General features: G+C 46.8%; 1 protein-coding gene across 1 annotated transcript in view; it reads right to left on the bottom strand.

Moving 5' to 3' along the window:
- Positions 1-19,873, bottom strand: part of LOC138579826 (ABC transporter F family member 4-like) — a 613,068-nt gene that overhangs the window by 118,032 nt on the left and 475,163 nt on the right. The window contains exon 7 of the mRNA XM_069650053.1: positions 17,621-17,848. Coding sequence (XP_069506154.1) covers positions 17,621-17,848 — 228 coding nt within the window. The remainder of the gene's footprint in view (positions 1-17,620; positions 17,849-19,873) is intronic.

Raw genomic sequence — 19,873 nt, 5'->3', positions numbered from 1 at the left:
TAGTATCAGTGGTCTTTCCCAGCATCCTGGTTCACCTGCAACTTCTTTTGCGTACCATTCGCATGGTAGGTAATCCAGTGTGACCTCTTGTGTTTCTCCTTTTTCTGGTCCTTCTGCTATATTCTTGAGTCCTTTCGTCTGCTGCCAGGAGTCATCATACATGGGCATTGTTTTGATGAAGTTATTTTCAGATGGGTACGCCGATCTTGATTTCCACCGGAGCGTCGCTCTTTTCCCCTAGAATCTTCCTCTCGTTTGGAACAATGCTAGATATAGCAAGCACTCAGTAGTTGTTGCAGGCACTTCAGTTGCAACAAATGTTCTTGAGGTGCTCATGGTGTATGGGATCAATGAACACACATAGCAGTTGTCCTTTGTCGTATCCTTACCAATTTTTGACATGTGTTTATACCACATGTTGTTAGAGATGTGGGCAGTGCTCCTTGCAGGAATTGCGGGGGATATTATAGTAGCTGCAGCTGCAGTCACATAGAAAGCATAGTATGCCTGCTAGCCAGTGGCATTAATCAGACCAGTGGTAAACAATATTCCTACCATCTTAATTACAGTTGCTAATACCACTGGCATTCTCACTCTTACCTTTGCTGCGGTCCTGCTGCTACTTTACCTTAGATGATATAGGTGCCCACCAGAAAATCTCTAAAATTGTGCGTTATTATTGTTAGTGTTTATATTCAAGCCCTGCGTATTAGGTAATCGTTCAATGCCCAGGCGAAAAGCTCTTCCCACGCTTTCCTTACCTTCCTATCTCGTAGAGCTGGTAGTGCTTCGTGGAGGTGTGGAAATGATTGAGTAATTATCATAAGGAACGTGTTATAATATACACATATTCTTCTTCGTTTTAAATGTTTTGGCCTTTTTATAACATATACAAATTGGTGGGACAGTACCTCTGGAGTACTATCGTCTGTGGGCAGCATTTACCCCTGGGCAGTGACGTTTGTTATAATTCTGTATGTACTTGCCTTTTATTGCAAATATGGTAACAGTACGCAGTACCTGCATGTGCGAGACAAAAGAAGAGAAGGGAGCATGTACGTGTTTACACAGTGTGGTGTATATTTGCAGATAATCTTGTCAACGTCCTTTATTAACTAGTGGCTGGAGAGTGTTAAATTAGGCTAAGTTTGTTTGCTTTGCTGGGACCTTATAATCATGGGATGGCCTATGGGGCGCTGAATGTTTGCGTCTTTTGGGGTATTCTGATCTTGCGCTGTGTCGATTTCCGGTGTCGTTGCTGAAGCGTTGGCCCCTTCGCTGAGGAGAGGGTGGGTCTGTGCTTTGTAGGGCTTGATGTCGTGGATATGCATCCACACTTCCTTGCCCCTGAGCTTCACTGCCCTGGGGGCTACCTTCTCTACCTGATAAGGACCTGTAAACCTCAGACTACTCCAAGTCCGCCGGAAGCTCCTCAGGAGTACCTCGTCTCCCTCTTTTACTGACTACTGTTTAGTCTGCTCTTGTTCCTCGTTGGTGGCTTCTCCTTGCTGATCGTTCTTCGACCCGCTCCGTGCCCGTTTGATCTGTTGAGAGATAAAAGGGCACTAGTAACCAAGGAAGAGACATATTTGTGCATTTCATCACCAAAAACAGTACTGGTTTGGCAGTCAGTTGTGGTCCTTGACAGTGGTGTCAGTGGGAGGTGCATTTGGCGACCAGTCACCACCTCATGGGGTGTGAGGTGGTGATCTGACCCTGGTCTATTCCTTAATTCAAACAAAGCCAAAGGAAGGCAGTACAGCCAACTTTTCTTTGTTGTTTGCTTAATTTTTGCTATTTCTTCTTTTAGGAGGCCGTTGGGGCGTTCACAGACGCCATTTTCTTGAGGGTGATCCGCACATGCAAACTTATGCTTGATCCCTAAAAGGGTAGTTACGTGTTGGAACAGTTCGTTAGCGAAGTGGGGGCCATTGTCTGACTGCAATACCTCGCATAGTCCCCACCTCGGGAAGACCTCCCTCACCAGGAACTTCACTGCTCTGAATGCGTCAGCATGGGAGCATGGACCCGCCTCGATCCAGCGTGAGAATGGGCACACCACTGCAATCATGTATTTGTAGCCTTGACATACATTGATCATGTCAACATAGTCAATATGGCGGTGTAGAAAGGGCCCTTCAGGCCGGGTATGGTACCTTTGATCACTTGCAGCGTGTGACCAGCGTAAATTGCTGGCATGTAAGGCAGCTACTGATAAAATTAGCAACATGTGAGTTTAGCTCAGGACAAAACCAGTTTTCTTTTATTCGTGCTGCAATTACCTCTTTCCCTGTATGTGTGGGATGGTGTAATTGGGTCAGGGCTATTTTCAATAGTGCTAGGGACATCACCACTTTCCCTGTATTGTTCTACCACCATAATGCATATGTGGGGGACATGGTATACCCTCTTTTTACTCACAGTTCCTTTTCTGCCTGGTGCTGCTGCTTGCAATTTCATTATTTGTGTCTCTGGGATATGTGCATACCCATCCTTCATTAACAGTTGTCTTACCCCCCCTTTTCTTTTTCTTTTTCTGGGAGGGTCCATATTTCACCAAAATATGCCACATATTTGGCATGAGCATCAGCTGTTTCGTTTCCTCTTGATATTGGGTTGTCACCATTGGAGTGTGCCTGACACTTCACAAGTGCTACCTCTATCGGGTAATTAATTACTTCAATTAGTTTGGCAAGTAGAAGAGCGTGCTGTACCGGAGTACCATCAGCTCTTCTAAATCCTCTCCTTTCCCATTTTATTAATCCTGAGTGTACTGTTGAGGTGACGTACGCAATATCTGAGTATATTGTTACTCGTTTGTCGTCTCCTTCCTCTAGGGCCAAGATAAGTGCTACTAGCTCCGCAGCTTGGGCTGAGCAGTGCTGAGGTAATTTTACACATCTTACTGGAACAAAAGTCCAGTCGTCTCTTAGCCGCACTACAGCTGCTCCTGTCCTTCTTATTCCATCACTTTGGTCAATAGTTGATGACCCATCTATGTACATAACCTCACCCCCCTCTAAGACATTTTCCTCCACTTTCCTTACTCCTGAGTAATTTTCATTAGCTTCTGGGCAGTCATGTGAGTATTCTCCATTTACTGCTTCCTCTGCTATAAATCGTGCTGGATTTAAATTACTGCATCTCACTAATTTCAGCTATGGTCTGGACAGGATTATTTCATAACCTGTTGCTCTTTGGGTAGTCAGTGTGGATTTTGGCTTGTTTAATATAGCGAAGAGTGTGTGTTCAACGTACAGTGTAGTGGAGCACCCCATGGTGATGGAGGATGATTTTTACACTGCAAAGGCTGAAGCTGCTAGGCTTCTTCGCACAGGAAATGTCCCATCATTACTGAGTCTAAATGGCAACTGTAAAATGCCAGTGGCTTGTGCCCCATGCTTGTCTTTTGGGTCAGTACTGATTTCATTACTGCAGTGTCACAATGTGAGAAAATGTAGAATCCCTTTTCATAATTGGGGGTGGCTAGTACTGGTGCAGTTGAAATAGCATTTTTTAATTAATTAAATGCATCTGTCATTTCCTGTGTCCATTCCAACTTCCTCTGCCCCTTCTGTTCCTCCCTGAGTGCCTCAAGTAGTGGTGTTATGTATGAGCTGTAATCAAAAACCCATGCTCTGCAGTAATTGCACAGTCCAAGAAACTGCTGCAGTTTTCTCACTGTCTGTGTCTGTGGTGTGTTCCGTACTGCTAGTGCCATTTGTGGTGCAATGGTCCTCCCTTTCTGTGAAATTATCTCTCCAATGTAGAGTATTTGCTCCTGGCAATATTGCAATTTCTCTTTGTCAACCTTGTATCCTTTCTCAGCTAGTATTGTGAGCATTTTCACTTAGTCCCTCCTGCACTGTTCCTCAGTGGTGCTGCTTATTATTATATCATCTACATACTGCAGCACCGTGCTTTCCATATCTATGTTCCCCAAATCCAGTTGTATAATTCTGTTAAAGATGGATGGTGACTCACAGAGTACCCTTGGGGCAGCCTAGTGTGTTTCCATTTCGTGTTGCGGTATGTGAAACTGGTTAGATCTTGTGAATCAGGGTGCATTTGATTGCAGAAAAAAGCGTTTTTGAGGTTGATCATGGTGAACCGTGATGCCTCTGCTGGAATCCCGCATAATATTGTTGCTGGATTAGCTGCAATAAGGTACTCTGCTTCCACAATGTGGTTGAGAGGCCTTAAATCCTGTATGAAAAGCCATGGCCCTCCCTTTGCTTTGTGCACGCGGTACACTGCCATGTTGCATGGTGATTCTGAAGGTACTAGTATTCCCCTATCCACTAGAGCAGATATTGTCTTGTATATCCCCTCATCAGCTTCCTTTGATAGTGGGTACTGCTTCACCCTGGGCAGCACTGCACCCTTCTTTAGCTTAATTTTCACTCCTCCAATGCTTTTGATGCAACCCACGCCAAAGGGACTAGTAGTCCATAAGGAGGCGGTTACCGCAGCTAAGTCTTCCTCATAGAATGGTACTTTGGTAGGGCAGGGTGCTTCCAGCGCCATTGGCATATTTTGAGCCACGTCTTTGAATGTTACGTTCAGCCAAATGTAAATGCTCATGTCAAACACCATTTCCCCATCTCCTTTCTCATCAGAAAGTAGTTCCTCATCTGATACCTGTGTAAGCCTACATCCATCTGCCAAAGCTATCACTGCTCTCCATGCCTTCCCTTTTCCATCCTGTGTGTGTACTGCAATGTAGTCTGCTTTTGCAACAATGCTCTCCACGTCCACTGGGTTTATTGCCCCTTCTTCTTCATCAGTGGGGGTCTCTGGCCTGAAAACATATGCTGCTGGTCTCCTCTGTACCTTGCCCTCTATTCCGGGTAGCCACGCTATTGCCATGTTTGTCCCGTATTTGAAAATGTCCCCGTCCGCTAGCTCTGCCCTTATCACTTTCTTGCCACAGTAAGCCTGTAGTATGTGTCGAGCTGTGAGCATGTTTATGCCTGGTGTGGGGCACACTATTCCCTTGTCAGTGAAAGAGATAGCCATGTTCAATCTGCTCACGATGTCTCTTCCAAGAATATTCACTGGTGATTGCTTTGAGTATAACAAGGGCAGAGATAAGTCGTGCTCCCCAACAGATAAGGAGATGTTATCAGTAAAAGGAACCAGCCCTTTAGCCCCAGAGAATCCTTGAGTGTGCATGGCATCGCCTGACAATTTAAACTTCCCTTCCCGGATGCAAGACCTAGTTGCACCTGTGTCTACTAAAAAGGAAAATGTTTTGTCACCTATTGCCACCTTTATACGTGGTTCCTCCGCAGGGTTAGGTGTTACTGACAGGATGGGACACAGCAAGGACGTCTGTGGGCTGTCCTATTGGGGGTATAGTGATTGTCCGTTCCCTGTGTATGGGTTGTGACCCAATATTGTCACCCTACCCAAATGTGTTTGTTGCATTGGTTCCTCTGCATGTCATTGTTTACTGTCCCGTATCTGTGTTAATTGTTGTACTGTCTGGATGTGTTGTTGTTGTGCCGTTGTCATTCGTTGTTGTGCTTGCGGCTGTGCTGGTGGATTTTGCCCCAGTTGTGGTAGGGACGTTGTGTATTCAAGCTGTGGTTGCATTGGTTGTTGTATTTGCGCCTGTGTCACGTTTTGTTGCAGTGGCTGTTGGTAATACTGCTGTCCCCCATTGTACCCTTGTTGCCCGTGCTCTCCCCATCCTGTTTGTGTCGGTCTTGCCCTGCATGTGCGTGACACGTGCCCTACAACTCCACAAGTCCAATATGTTGGCGATTCTCGTGCTTGCCATGGGTACCCCCCAGTGTTGTCTAAGTGCCCCTGATGTCCATATGTGTTGTATCCTTGGAACACTCCCCCTTGCTGTGGTGCTGCTGGTCCATATCCCCGCCCTCTTGCTACCCCGTCCCTTCCTCTGTAGTTGCTTGCTTGTCCATTTCCCATTTGTGTGTATCCACCCCGCACCTGAGTAGCATATGATTGTAGTGCTGTGTATGGTGGTGGTGGTGGCATTTGTTGTGTTGTTATCTGTGCTGGCTGAATATGTGCTACTGGGTGCTGTTGTGTCACGTCTGATGCCTGTATTACTTCTGCGGGGCCTGTTATTAGCGCACCTTCCATGGCATATTTGGACAGTTTCTTTTGTACCCGTTTTGCCTCCTCTGCCTTCCTATCTTCCTCTTTCTGCTTCATCTTGTCCTGCCATAGTCTGCAATGGTGAACTATTGTTAGCTGTATTTCTGGCCACGCCTTTGCTTCCATTCCTACTAGTTTCTTTAGCTGCCTTTGTACCGGCTCTGGGAGGCCCTGTATCAGTATGTGGTAAAAAATTGCTAGCGTGTTGTCCCACGGCTCTCGTGTTTCCAAGCACCACTTCTCTTGAATTTCCTGGATGTAATTAACAGGGTCTTCATTCTCACGCATCTTGCGTGATGTTATCGCTCCTATGTCTGACGTGTCTGGGTATTGTATTCTTAGTGCTTGCCATAATGCATGCCTGCGTCACCCAATATGGAAATTAACAACCCCTTCACATCGCCCACTGCTAGCTTTAGTCCAGCAGTTTGTTTTTCCATTTCGTATATCCATTTCCCAGCCCCTCTGCTCAATGATGACAGTCTACATTTAATATTTTCCTTATCCGCGTGCTTCCAAGGAACATATTGTGGCCTTGCTCCCCCTCTTTCTAGTAATGGAATTTGTGTGTATTCCCTCACCTCCCCTGGTGTGCGTTTGTATGGTGTTATATGTGTGTATTTGCAATCCTCCTCCTCCATGTCAGAAAGTTCCTCAATAAAGTCAGCATGGTGTTGTGTAAGCCTAATTTCTCCACCGGCTACATGTCCTCTCCGTTTGTCTACCTGTTTCTTGTTATGCGTTGTTGCCAACTCCTCCATTCTACTTCCTGGGAGGTCTCTAAGTCTGTTAACATATGGCGTGTGTTGTGCTGGTGGTGTTGGTTGGATTTCAGCCCTTTCTTTTTGCCATCTCTCACTCGCTCTTCCTACCTCTCCCACCTCTTGTGTCCTGCACTCCCATGACGATCTGCAGTCTGTAGGTGTTATGTATAGTTTACTTAATCCTTCCCCGCTTCCATCGCTTTGTCCTTCACACAATCCCTCTTCTTCCTCACTGCAAAATCCGTCTGAGAATGCCAACCTCGTTGTTATGTTTTTCCCTCCTACAGTTTACTGTTTCCAAATCTATGTCCGCTAACTGACCTGTTCCTTTCGCTTGTGCCATCGTCGCTTACCCTGTGTTACTCGCAGGTGTCTTAACCTCACGTGTTCTACTTGATCCTGTGGATCCCGTATTTCTTTGTTTATTCCCTTCATCTTTTCCTTCTGTTCTTGCCCTGCAAAGTTCTTTCATTATTGCGTCACTTACCTGCTTAAGTGTCGTGGCATCTCTATCCTTTTCATGCCATGCCCCGCCCTCCTTTTCCAGTAAGCTCTCTAGTATTCTTCCTTCCTCATACTTACGTGCACTCTCTGCTATAATCTTCCATTTCTATAGCGTCATCTCCCTGTTGTTTTCTTCTCGCTCCTCTTCTTTCCTCCTAAGTTCCCTCTGCTCCATGTGTGCTACCCTTTCCGCAATCCCCCTTAGGCGGTCTTCCTCCTCCTTCTTCTTCTCTCTCTCTCTTGTTCGGTTGCCCCCGCTCTATCACCCTTACCTCCCATCCTCTTCCTCTGTCTCTCACGTTCCTCCTGCTCATGATGTCTAATCGGCACACTCCGTGCCGCCCTCAGTTCTGTCAGCTTTTCCTCTAATGCCGCCTCCTCTGCCCTTGTCATCCTTCCGTCTTCTGTTGTACCTACCTCGCATCTTCCTTGCGCTCCTCCTTCCTCCTCCTTTCCTGCCTTGCTAACCGCTTCCTCCTCTTCTTCTGTTAGTTTCCCCCATAGTTTCAGTAACACTTGTGCAGCTATCCATTCATCTGGTCCTATATTTGCGAAGTCCACATGTGTCATTTGTGCACTCCCCGTGTTCACCTGTGCGTGTTGTGCGTCTGCGGCTCTCCCCACACCCCGCCCCTTTTGGTAACTATCTGCTGGTGCGTACGGTGGCGGGCTGAACGTGGAGTTTGAATAGCCTTCTACAACTGTCAACTGTGATCGCGTCACTTCTCTTAATTCTCTCATTGGGTACTTCCCTTCTGTTCCCTTCTTTATCTCCTTACTTATTGGTGTTTCACCTTCGCTTTCCTCTTTCACCTCTGCTACTGGGTTTGACCCCTCCGATTCTTCCTCGCTCTCCTCTGTGCTGTGAGGTGCTGGAGGTGCGCTACACCCGCCCTCCTTTTTCACCTTCTCCTCCTTTACCCCCTGCATTGTCAACATCCCCGTTACCCCAGGCATGCATCCCTGGAACAATTTCCAGAGTTCGAAAACCTCTAGGTGGTTCTTTAGCTTCTTTCCTTTATATGTGTTGTGGAGATATGCTAGCAGTGAGTGTTGTGTGTACATATCAAAACTGCCATTGGGCGGCCATGGTATTCTTATTTTATTGTCTGTCCCTTGTGTCCATTCAATACTGTATTTTACAATTTGTCTCTATGCGGTGTTAGTGTAGTGCATATGTGCTGAAGTGGTGTTGTTAGTGTGCTGGCCCTATATCCTGCCCCATTCCATAATGCACAGACATTATTAAAATGTAACCTCCTCACCACCACTGTTACCTGGCCCCGTAAATTGGGGTCTTCCGACTTTTCGCTGCAAAGAAAGCAATTGTATTAAAATACTGTTGTGCGGTGCGCCACCTCCCTCTTCCCCTTTTCTATATCGTCCCCTTCCTTATGCTTCTCTTTCCAATGCTAGGGCTCCCTGTGGCCCGTGGCACCCGAAGCCCCCTACGACTTTGCATCCCGCGCGGCATTCTTTGGAGCCGCCCCTCCTTCATGCGCTGCCGCTACTCGGCGCACCTTCAATCGTAATTTCAGCTCCTCCCTCTTTCCCCTCTCGTTCCACCGCCAACAGCGTTTCTGTACCCCCTTCCTCTCTCCCGCTGTTTTCCACCACTGCCCAGAGCTATACCTTTATTGAGGCAAGCCAGCGTTCTCCGTGTGCAGCCGACCCTCCCCATCACTCCTCCCTTCACCGTGTACCCCCGCTCTGATCGCAATTCAGAAAACACTGTGTAGTCCTATGCAACTCTACAGGTGACGTCAACAGTCCTAAGACAGTTGGATACAGGTACGTACAAGCATTAAAAAAAAAACAAGTGCGCGCTACTTTACAATGTTATACCCCACAGTCCCCACAGCTGTCTTCCCACCACGCCTGGAGTGGAGATTCATTAATCACTTCGTTATTATAGAAGACTGCACCCGCTGCGTCGCCTCACGTGTGATACGCTCCCTCACCAGGGGAACTTAACCAGCCCACTATCTTTTGCACCGAGAAACAATCACGTTACCTCAGCCAGGGATACGTCATCTATTCACCGAGCTATAACACTCAACCAATAGGAATCCTCATCTACTCATCGATCAAAAACGCCAACTCGTAGAAATGCCACACCCCATTTTTACACAGGCACCCACGATCAAAACCAATCAGCGTGATTCACCATTCGCATGTGGGTGCCTTAAGCCCCACCCTGCTCACTCTGCAATACTATACGGGCGGCCCTCATGCCGGACCGCGCAACACTTCACAAATCAACCGCTGCTCAATTGCCAAAATCTTTGTACACACTGTAAAGCCACCCACCACCTTCGTTACAGTTCCTCCCACCACCCACACAACTTTACATTGCTGGTTGCGTGTGCCATACTCACATCGGCTTTCACCTGCCGGTGCCGCTCGGCTGCGGGTACCCCTCCCAATCTGTTAGCCACCTCCCCTCGTCTGGACCAGGTCTGTACACTCGCCAACCGCAGGCGGGATACTTCTCAAGTCGGCTCCCGATGGCCACGCTCCCGATGGCCACTCTCCGGGTTGCGCAGTCTGGTCGTCTCGCAGTTCCGCAATGGTCCTGTAGTCCTCTAAAGGGGGCAACAGCGGAGGGGGCCGCGTTGCCGGGCCACCTTGGCGCAGGCTGCGCCTCCCTTTGACCTCTCCCAAGTGTCAGATCTCAACAGATCTCAGCAGTGCCTCCAACTTGTCGTGGTGATTTCCTGGGGGGTCGGCAGGGCCGTCCGCGGGTCTCGGGTTAGGGAGGCCCCAACTCCTCCCACAGTCCCCAATGAGTATGAAACACACACAAGAGCAAGGCACTACTGCTGTTTATTAGATGAAACAGCAGGGATAGGTTCTGAGAACACAGGTCATCCGGGAACACTTCTCGCAAGAGTGGGCTCGCAGGCCCTTTTTCTGCTTGCGTGATGCAACATCGTGCGTCGCATGGAAAACATCCCCCAAAACCTAACGCCACTTCGGGTTGGCTCCCAGAGTGTTAGGGTTAGTATAGACACATATGGAAAAGTTAGTAATTGGTAGAGAAGAGGTCAGGTGGTACGCTTGGATCATCCCTAGAATTTGTTACAACAGAATGGTTACATAGGAAAGGTTAGTGATTGGCTAGGTTGTGATGCCATCAGTGGTTAGCCCCCCGTGCCCTGATTGGTTCATCCATGAGCCCCCAAGCCTGGGACCATCGTCGTTCCCAGCTCACGGTGTACCTGGTGTTAGAAACAATGTATGATTATGTGTCAGTGATGGACAATGGACAGGTCTGCCTTTCGCTGCATGAGCGCTTCTTTCTCACCACCGTCAGTTTCCAATTTGTCGCCTTATTGTTGCAGTCGGTGTCCCAAATGTGAGACCCCAGAGTTTTGCTGGTCCCTGGGACATGATATGGCGTCAGGTCGACCTGGTCACGTGTTGTGAGACCATGGCTGGAGCAGAATTATGAGTATTTGATTTGTATTTTGGCTCTGAGGGGTGGTTAGCCATGGCAGGTGTAACCGTGGCTCAGGGCGCACAGCGTGTAAGTTGCAACTTCATGGCCTTGGTTGCGAGGCCCTCGTCGGGGTTCGTTCTGCACGATCAGTGTTTTGCAGCTCCGTCTGAGCTGCTCTGGGCCTGTGGCTCTGGTTTTGCTGCCTACTCTGATGCTAAGGCCTACTCTGGTCTCGTCTATGGATGAAGGCAGATGGTTCACGACACGGGGTCGCGCAGGGTGACATGGGTCCTTATATATAGGTATCCTACGTCACTGTGGTTTTAGTAGCAAGGAAGCGTTTGCAATCATGTACACGAGCTCTTCTTGCGTCTTGAGTTTCTACAGTGCTGTAGCTTAGCCTATGTGAAAAAAATAACAACGATACATGAATGAATGTAGCGGTCCCTTACGTCATGGTGCTGAGTATGTTCTTCATGTGGATTTGTGTGGGTTTGACCAGTGTGCATAGTGGCACATGTGTTACCGTCCATTGGCTATGTCGTCATGGCATCTCTAACGATGGTGGTTTTCATTGTTGCTGTTTAATCAATCTGACCCATATGATCGATGTCAGCGTTGCCTAATGTTCTGACACGTGGTTTGATTGACGGGCAGTTCCCCTGGCCATGTGGTGCGTTGACGTCTGGGGCATCTGTGAGTGGGTCGAATTCCTCTCGTGGTGGTTGCTTGGGTCGTGACGTTCTAGGCCATAGTCTGGATGAGAATCGGGGGAAGGGAACGTCCCATTTTCCCTCTTCATCATCCACACACATGGTGGCAGCTATTCTGGTTTGAATCCTTTCCTCAAGAATTATGGCCACAAGGTTGGATGCTGTAAAAGCCTCTTTTTCTGCACTCATGCGTGATAGAGCGTCTGCTTTCCCTTTGCGTACTCCAGGTCACTTCAGGAAATCGTATTCTGCGAAAAAGAGAGCCCAACGTAGTTGACGCGAGGATTGTGCTTTGGCGGTTTTCAAGTACTGCAGGTTACAGTGGTCCGTGATGACAGTGACCGTATGTCTCACCCCAAGAAGGTAATGTCTCCAGGCCTTCAATGCTGCTTTAATCGCCAGTAATTCCTTATCTGTGATTGCGTAGTTCATCTTGGGGGATGAAATTTGCGGGACCAGAATGTGACTGGTGTAGTTGTCCGGTTTAGGGTCTCGTTGTGACAATACTGCTCCCATGGCTATTTTTGAAGCATCTGTCTCAACTATGTAAGGTAGGTCTGGTCGTGGGTGTCGAAGGACTGGTGCTGTAGTGAATGCTAGTTTCAACATCTGGAAGGCTTCTTCAGCTTCAGTCGACCAATGGAACTTTTGATTTTTCTTTAACAAGGAGGTAATTGGATGTACAATTTGTGAAAACCCAGGTATAAACCGACGGTAAAAGTTGGCGAATCCGAGCACGCTTTGCACTCCTTTCGTGGATGTTGGTGAGGGCCATTGGAGGTTTGCATCCACCTTTCGTGTATCCATATGTACACCTTGTGGTGTGAGCATGAAACTGAGAAACTCGACCTCGTCTACATGGAAAAAAATATTTTTCCAACTTGGCATACAATTGGTGTTGTCGAAGCTTCTCTAAGACTGTCCAGACATGGCCTACATGTTCTTCCATGGAATTTGAGTAGATAAGAATGTTGTCAATGTAAACAAGAGCGCAAACGTCCAGTAGTTCACGGAGTACATAATTCATAAAGAATTGGAACGCTGCAGGGGCATTGCATAGCCTGAAGGGCATGACCTAGTATTCAAAGAAGCCATACTTCGTGTGGAAGGCCGTTTTCCACTCATGTCCCTCTTTTACTCTTACAAGATGGTATGCTCCTCTTAAATCCAGTTTTGTGTAGATTTGAACATGTTTCACTTGGTCCAGGAGCTCTGGTACAAGTGGTAAAGGATATCGATTTTTTACTGTGATATGATTGCTGGGTCTATAGTCGATGCAAATTCTTAAGTCCCCCTCCTTTTTAGGCATGAAGAATAAGGGCGAGGAGGCAGGTGACTCAGACGGGCGAATGTAATCGTTCACCAGGTACTGATCCAGGTAAGTTCTAAGATGCTGATTTTCCTGTTCTATCAGAGCGTAAATTCGGCTGCAAGGGATCTGGGCTCTGAGTACAAGATCTATTTGACAATCGTAGGGTCTGTGCGGGGAGAGAACTTTGGCTTGCTCTTTTTTGAAGACATCCTGGTAATCTTGGTATTCAAGCGGTAAGGAACTGATGAGACCCAACACAATTCCTTTCTTTGGTTTCAGATTGGTGTCATCTTTTTTGTAACATGTGTCGGCACAATCATGAGGAAATGTCAGAATTCGTTTTCGCCAGTCGATCCTAGGATTGTGGGTCTCCAGCCAGGGCATTCCCAATATCATCTGCAACTGAGGAGCACTGATGAGATCAAAAGTAATGTCCTCTTGAGGCCTGTCCTGGCACAGAAGCTTGACTTTCTCGGTGTATTGTGTCACCGGGCCGGATGATAGCTGAGAACCATCCACAGCAGTGATGTTTTCAGATTTCTGCTTCTGTCGGAGAGGAAGGCCTATTCGGAGAGCCAAATCTTGGTCAATGTAGTTACCCACAGCTCCACAATCAATATATGCCTCCAAGGCATGTATTTTTGATGGTTGCTTGTGATTCACCAAAAGCACTGGAAGGACTAGATGTGAGGTCTGTACGGATTCCTTTTTCATGCTCGACAAGCGGACTCCTACACTTGCTGGGCTTTGGCGTTTCCAGAGTTCTGTTCTTCTTCTTCATCAGTTTTGTCTGTTGCCCCAACCGTTTACCTGGGTGGTTTTACCAGGTAGTCACGGAGGAAGTGACCTGCTTGTCCACAATATATGCAAAGCTGTTGTCTTCTTTTTTCCCTTTCTGCTTTGGTAAGGGGAGTTAGTAATCCACCAATTTGCATTGGCTCAGACTGTTCATGTGGTTTAGTCTGATTCTCACAAGGTCGTACGTAAACTGACCGTCCCTCTTATCTAGCCCGATCCATTTTCCGATTCTGCAACCTATGATCGAGTTGCACCGTCAGGTCTATGTAGTCCGCGGACCTCTCAGTGAGATTCACCACTTGCGCCAACACATCCTTAAGTTCTCCACGTAACCCTCGGTAAAAGAGTGTAGTCCTCTTCTCTTCTGGTCAGTTGGTCTGGGCTATGAGATGATTGAAGGTTGCAACATAGGTTAATAGATCTTGACTCCCTTGTCTGAGTGACAACTCATTGTCCAGAGCTTGTCCTTGAGTATGACGGGCAAACAATTTGTCCATCTCATGTTGGAAATTCCCAAAGTTCCAGAGTAAAGGGTCATCTTGATTTATCAAAGGTATAGACCAGTTTGCCGCACTACCTCCTAAATACGAGAGTACAAACACCACTTTGGCTTGGTCATTAGGAAAGGCTCCTGGCCTGCACAAGAAATGAAGGCAACATTGGTTCATAAATACAGTGAACCTGTTTGGGTTGCCGATGAAGCGTTCGGGAGGGGCTAGAGGCACTACTCCTGGAAGAAGCACCTGAACCGGTGTTGATTGTTGTGGTGTGGAAGAATGAGAAGAATGGGACACTCCAGGCAGTGGAATGTAACATTTGTCTTGCCAATTCGTCAGTTCTTTCTCGAGTTACAATAGGATCCCTCCGTATTGCATTGGTTTCCTGTCTTGAAGCATGAACTTCAGCCCGTAATTCCCCTAGTAAGAGGGCTAACTGATCTGTTTCTGCAGTTTCCATAACGCCCAGGCAGAGAGTATTAGAGGCTTTGCGTTCTGTTATGCTCACCTGGTCTCTGCGGAGGCATTGGGGCACGCTTGCAGCCCTCCCTGAACTTGAATCACCAAAAGCACTGGAAGGACTAGATGTGAGGTCTGTACCCCTCAGGCCTCTCCCTCAATAGAAAAGCTGTGAGCGGTGGTACGTGGTGATACTGCTCCTGAGTGGAGATAACAGAGTGTGAGTGCACCAATCTGTGATTGTTGTACCTCTCGAACCCTTCACCCCAAAGAACGGTTTCTGTGAGCATACGCCGGCCCATAAAGCTCACCTGTGAATTATGGAAGATAAGCTCTCCGTCCTGCTACTTCTGACAGGGGCGCATCGAATGGGATCTAGTTCGTTCACTGATCCCAGATAAGGATTAGTCCAGTCCAGTTGCGACTATGCTTCTCCTTATGATTGGTAAGTCTTTCTTGAGCTCTTGTGATGCTGTTTGTTATGTTTAATGCTCCTATTTATGCACGCAACAATGTCTCTCTTCTTTTTTCTTCCCTTAGATGAAATGTGGCCTCAATGCAGCTGTGAGACACGAGACGCGGCCTGATGGAAGATGGATGCTACCGCAATGTTCGACAGCAGTTAAGTGATGGTTTAAGGAAAAGGTTATGTATGGCGAAGCGTAACCTTGAACTGACTGTTTTTTTCCATGTCTAATCTTGTCTTCTGTTTTTCCTTCCAGGCGATGCTGTCGACGATGGAGCGTGTCGTGCTGCCGTGCCAAGATGAAGATTTCAGCGTTCCGGAAAGTGTAAAAATGAATACTTGGTTCGCCGAAGAGATGTACAGGTAAGAACAGCTTCCCCCAGTTGGTAAGTATGCTGGCAGGAAGCAGGATGTCCAGGAAGCAGGATGTCCAGGAAGCAGGATCTTCAAAGGTAAGTCTGACCTCGGGCGATGGTGAGCGTTACGCTGCTTGCAAGTGCAGAATAACGCGAAGCATCTGTCTTGAGGATCGGGGCAGCTTATATAGCTGAGATCGTGGGCACGCCCATTAGGGCCGGCTTACCAGCCACACCCTGCCACTCCTAGAGAGTGAGCACGTGCAAAGGCAATCCATTAGCAGCCACACCCAAGAATACACTTGGGGCTGCTTAATGGATGGAATGTTCAAGGTTAATGCATCCTGATTAATGGATGGAATGTTCAAGATTAATGCATCTGAAGTGCTATGTCCATAATAAATGCTTTTTGGTGTTAAATGGATGTTCTTGTTTACTTTTGTTCATGAGCCTGGCGCCAAAGGCACCAGGACAGTGTCCACCCAGGTCTCCTGTGCATGCGCCCCCTGCATGCCTGTGCCCCTGACTTCAAGACCTTGACATAGAGAGGCTCAACCTCTCCTCAATGAGGAGGCCCAACAAGTCTGAATTCACATGTCTGGGGTTGCTGATGGTACTCTTGTTCAGAGGGGAGTTGCCTAGCATTTCGGTGCTGGACTGCACTTGTGAGTGGGACCAAAATTATCTGCAAATGCATATTTCTCCTCTGTGAAGGGTGCAGTGAGCTAAAAAGGGGTTGCCGGCCCACCTGAATGGGAGAAATTCCATAGAACAGGGTATTTGAACCATGCTCGTTCTCAGTAGAGGGGCTACCACACCCTTGTTGAATTTGTACAATTTGTTCAGAGGAGAGTGGTCTAGCATTTCGGTGCTGGGCTGCCTTTATGGGTGGGACCAGACTGATACGCAAATGTGTATTTCTCCTCTGTGAGGGGTGCAGCGAAATAAAACGTGGTTGTAGACTGTCCTGAGTGGGAGAAATCCCATAGACCAAGTTATTTAACCCATGTTCAATATCAGTAGAGGGGCTCCCACATCCTTGTTCTGTTCAATACTGTGGAAGATGTCTGAAATTTATATTTTCTATAGGCCCATAGGATCCCTTTGTGCTGAATAATCCAAATATCAGTTAAAGTCTCCACACTACGGAATATGCCATGAATCATCACACAACTCATGACACTAGGACTGTGGGAAATTGGACACCCTGAGGTTGGTCCCTTGTGAAATCTAAATAGAGGAGAACAAGCACAAATTTGCAATAGGACAGCACACAAGGCATCAGCCAAAAGGTTCTGAGATTGGATACATTCGGGTCACGCTCCCATTTGCCATCAAACTAAACTGGAAAAAACCATCATTAACTGAGATGGTAGCCGAACACTACAACAAAACTGGACCAACACTGCTGAAGCAAAAGAATCCTCATACTTATTCACTATCCCTAATCAACTTTCCTCTTGAAATCCGTCGATCTTTCACTTTTCACACAATCAACCCTTACGTGCTGCAGCAGAGGCGTTGCTGGGGGGGGGTGAGGGGGCTATGGACCCGGTTCTTTTGGTTGCAGCCCCGGATAGAAGCCCAGGAGCTACAACCAAAAGGCTAGAAAGCCCTGGGTCCCGACAGTCTCAACATTAATGTAGCCCCGGACCTATTCCAGACCGAGCAACACCCCAGCGCTGCAGCAACTGCCCACAAACACAACACACTGAGTAACTCCACTCGTCACTCCGTGCAGGATCAGACAACCTCAAACCAGCAGCTAAATAGGTCTTGGTAGCGCTGATTCCAAATAATAGACCTTGGGCCCTCTCTTCTAGATGAGTGACACACTTGAGGTTCTCTCAGCCTATACCCACCTAGAATAATCTCATTACTCAAGACTTTCGTACTTTCCAGCTTGCTAGCATCAAAACCACAGAATTTGCACCAGTTTGTCCCTCTATCCCATTCATTACTCCCTTCCTCTTTTCTCGCAGGGCCAAGTGCAGCGAATCTGAGAAAATAGCAGTTGTGGGCTGTTCGAGACTTCTAGATTGCATTTATTACATCTTAGTTTGTTCATACATTCAAAGTTGTGATTTATGAATTTCCATGTAATCTTCAACTCTTTTTGGCCGTCTATGTGACTTGAAAGGCTTTACCCTATTCCTTCAAGTGCAGTGTTGCTTTCTTACCTTGATAAATGGGTCGCAGCTCAACATTTTCATTATTGTAGACCAAAGATTATTTGTTTTAGGTTTTAAAGGTTGCCCAGCAGCTACGATTGGTTCCTTTTTCTTTGGGTATGCAATTTGACAAGTTTCGGTTCCATCTTCCGGCTGTGCTTTCTCCTGCTTTTGACACTGTAACTTTTCCTCTGCAGATCCTGTGCATTCTGGAACTTGGACACTTTTATCCTCTGTCTGAAATGACAGCAGATTGCACAATACTGGGTTAAATTAACAAACCATTTCAATATGTAACACTGTAAAATTAAGATTTGAGTCACGAACAAACTATAAAAACATATTATACCACATGAAAAATGATGAGCAGTAAAAAAGGAAAGGTGGTTGGGGGAAGGCTAAGTGACAGAAATGAATGTAGAGGAAGAGGGATTGTATGCAAACTAGTACCGTGAGTGAATTCAGCTGATAGTATAAGGCATCACAGACTCCAGTTGACCAAGATTTCCAATCAATGTATTGAGGTTATATTAATGACTGGCTATGGTGTTACGATCTAAAACAACACAATACCAAGCATGTTCATTGAGGGGTAGGAGTGCAAACTAATTTCTAGTGAGAGAGTACTGCCCTCATTATAATAGGCCAGGAAACCGATTGCGAATAAGCTTTATTTTCCCCATGCAAATGTCACAATAGAATTGAATGGCATGACGAGTAGATGTAGTAGATTTCTTGTTACAGAACAACACTATTTAGAAACAAATTAATGCTAACCGTTTGATTTTTTGGAATCCAAAGAAAGGGTAGACAACCAAATTTAAACAGTGTGCTAAATATTTTTACCACTAGATCTCCAAGACTTTTATACGCTTCCATTCATCCATTCAGCCACTGGAAAGGCCTAAGTGACAACTGTTAGGTCCATAACTGAAACAATACAAAATAGAGGTTCAACAACAACAACTCTGTGGTTCCTAAAACGATCACACACAAAATGGGTTAAACGTCTACCATGCAACAGATGAAGGTAATATTCTTAGGATGTGAGTGGTGTGGCAAGTCAACTGTCCCTAATTATTAAAAAAAGTACCATGAATCTACAGTCCATAAGCAGAGCACACCATTCCCTGATGAGTGACATATCCAGGTATATTAAAAGTGCATCATGTTTTCAAAGTGTTCTTCTTCCACTATGGTTCTGATCCATTGGCACTGGTCAGAGTGACCACATGCCCTCTTTGATGTGTTATCCAAATTGTCTAGATTTGGCATCCCTGTCTCAGTCAGTGAAGGACATGAAGAGCTCTGAGCCAAAATCTGTATATAGTAGCCAGCCATGCCTGATTGAGGCATGGTGATTGCCAAGAGCACACAATTATACAGCCACAGCAATATATCACATCACACCAGTGTCTGCTTGGTGAGGGGCTGATGTATGCCTGGATAGACTGTTTCCACGGCTCCAATGCGGAACAATGGCGGTAACGCAGCCTCATTGATCCCTGTGTAGAAAGAGGAGTTCCTTCATTACGGCACAGGAACCAGGTCTCCTGGGAACCAGTCCTTCAAAGGAAGCACTGACATAACCAAGCTACTCTCACACCAGTGTGCTGACCATTGGAGTTAGCAGGCATGGGAAGGGGGTTGAGTCAGTGTAGTGTGATGAATTCAATGGAGTCATCATGGATTCCCCGGCAGTGACCTCCTCCCATGTGGCCAGGGATAGAAGCTGCTACCTAATCCTGACCCGGTGGCAGCTATATGAGAGAGGATTACATGGGAGGAGAAAACTACCGGGGGGTATGCGTTGAGTTCATTGGACAAGACACAGTATCCCCCCATTTCCTATTGGGAAGACCCTCTAATACATGTGTTCTTAATGGCCTATTGTCATTTTAGTCAGGCCCCCACCTTTGTCCCAGACACACAAAACTCACACTTAGAACCTTTTGTTTCGAATGTACCTTTATCTGAAATCTCTCGGAAAAACCATCTAAGAGTTAAAAGCCCAATGATATCTATGGACTCAAACTCCTATAATCCCTCAAGTACTGAGACGAGGAGGAGGAGGAGGGAGTTTGTGCAAAGTGACAGGAGCTCAAAGTACAACATGCAGACTAGTTGTTTTTCCAAGTCTTCAGTGTGCAGGACATTTAAAGATGGCAACCGTACTATTGGATCAAGCAGTGCAGGAGAAGACGTTGAACCCCAGGCTGAGGCACACAGACAAGTGTGGCGCCACAGAGAAGGCCGCTGAGA

This window comes from Ambystoma mexicanum, chromosome 3p (genome assembly GCF_040938575.1).
Source record: "Ambystoma mexicanum isolate Mex_15411 chromosome 3p, UKY_AmexF1_1, whole genome shotgun sequence".
Lineage (NCBI taxonomy): Eukaryota > Metazoa > Chordata > Amphibia > Caudata > Ambystomatidae > Ambystoma > Ambystoma mexicanum.
Note: the sequence above shows the minus strand (reverse complement) of the source record. Positions and strands in the feature narration are given on the sequence as shown.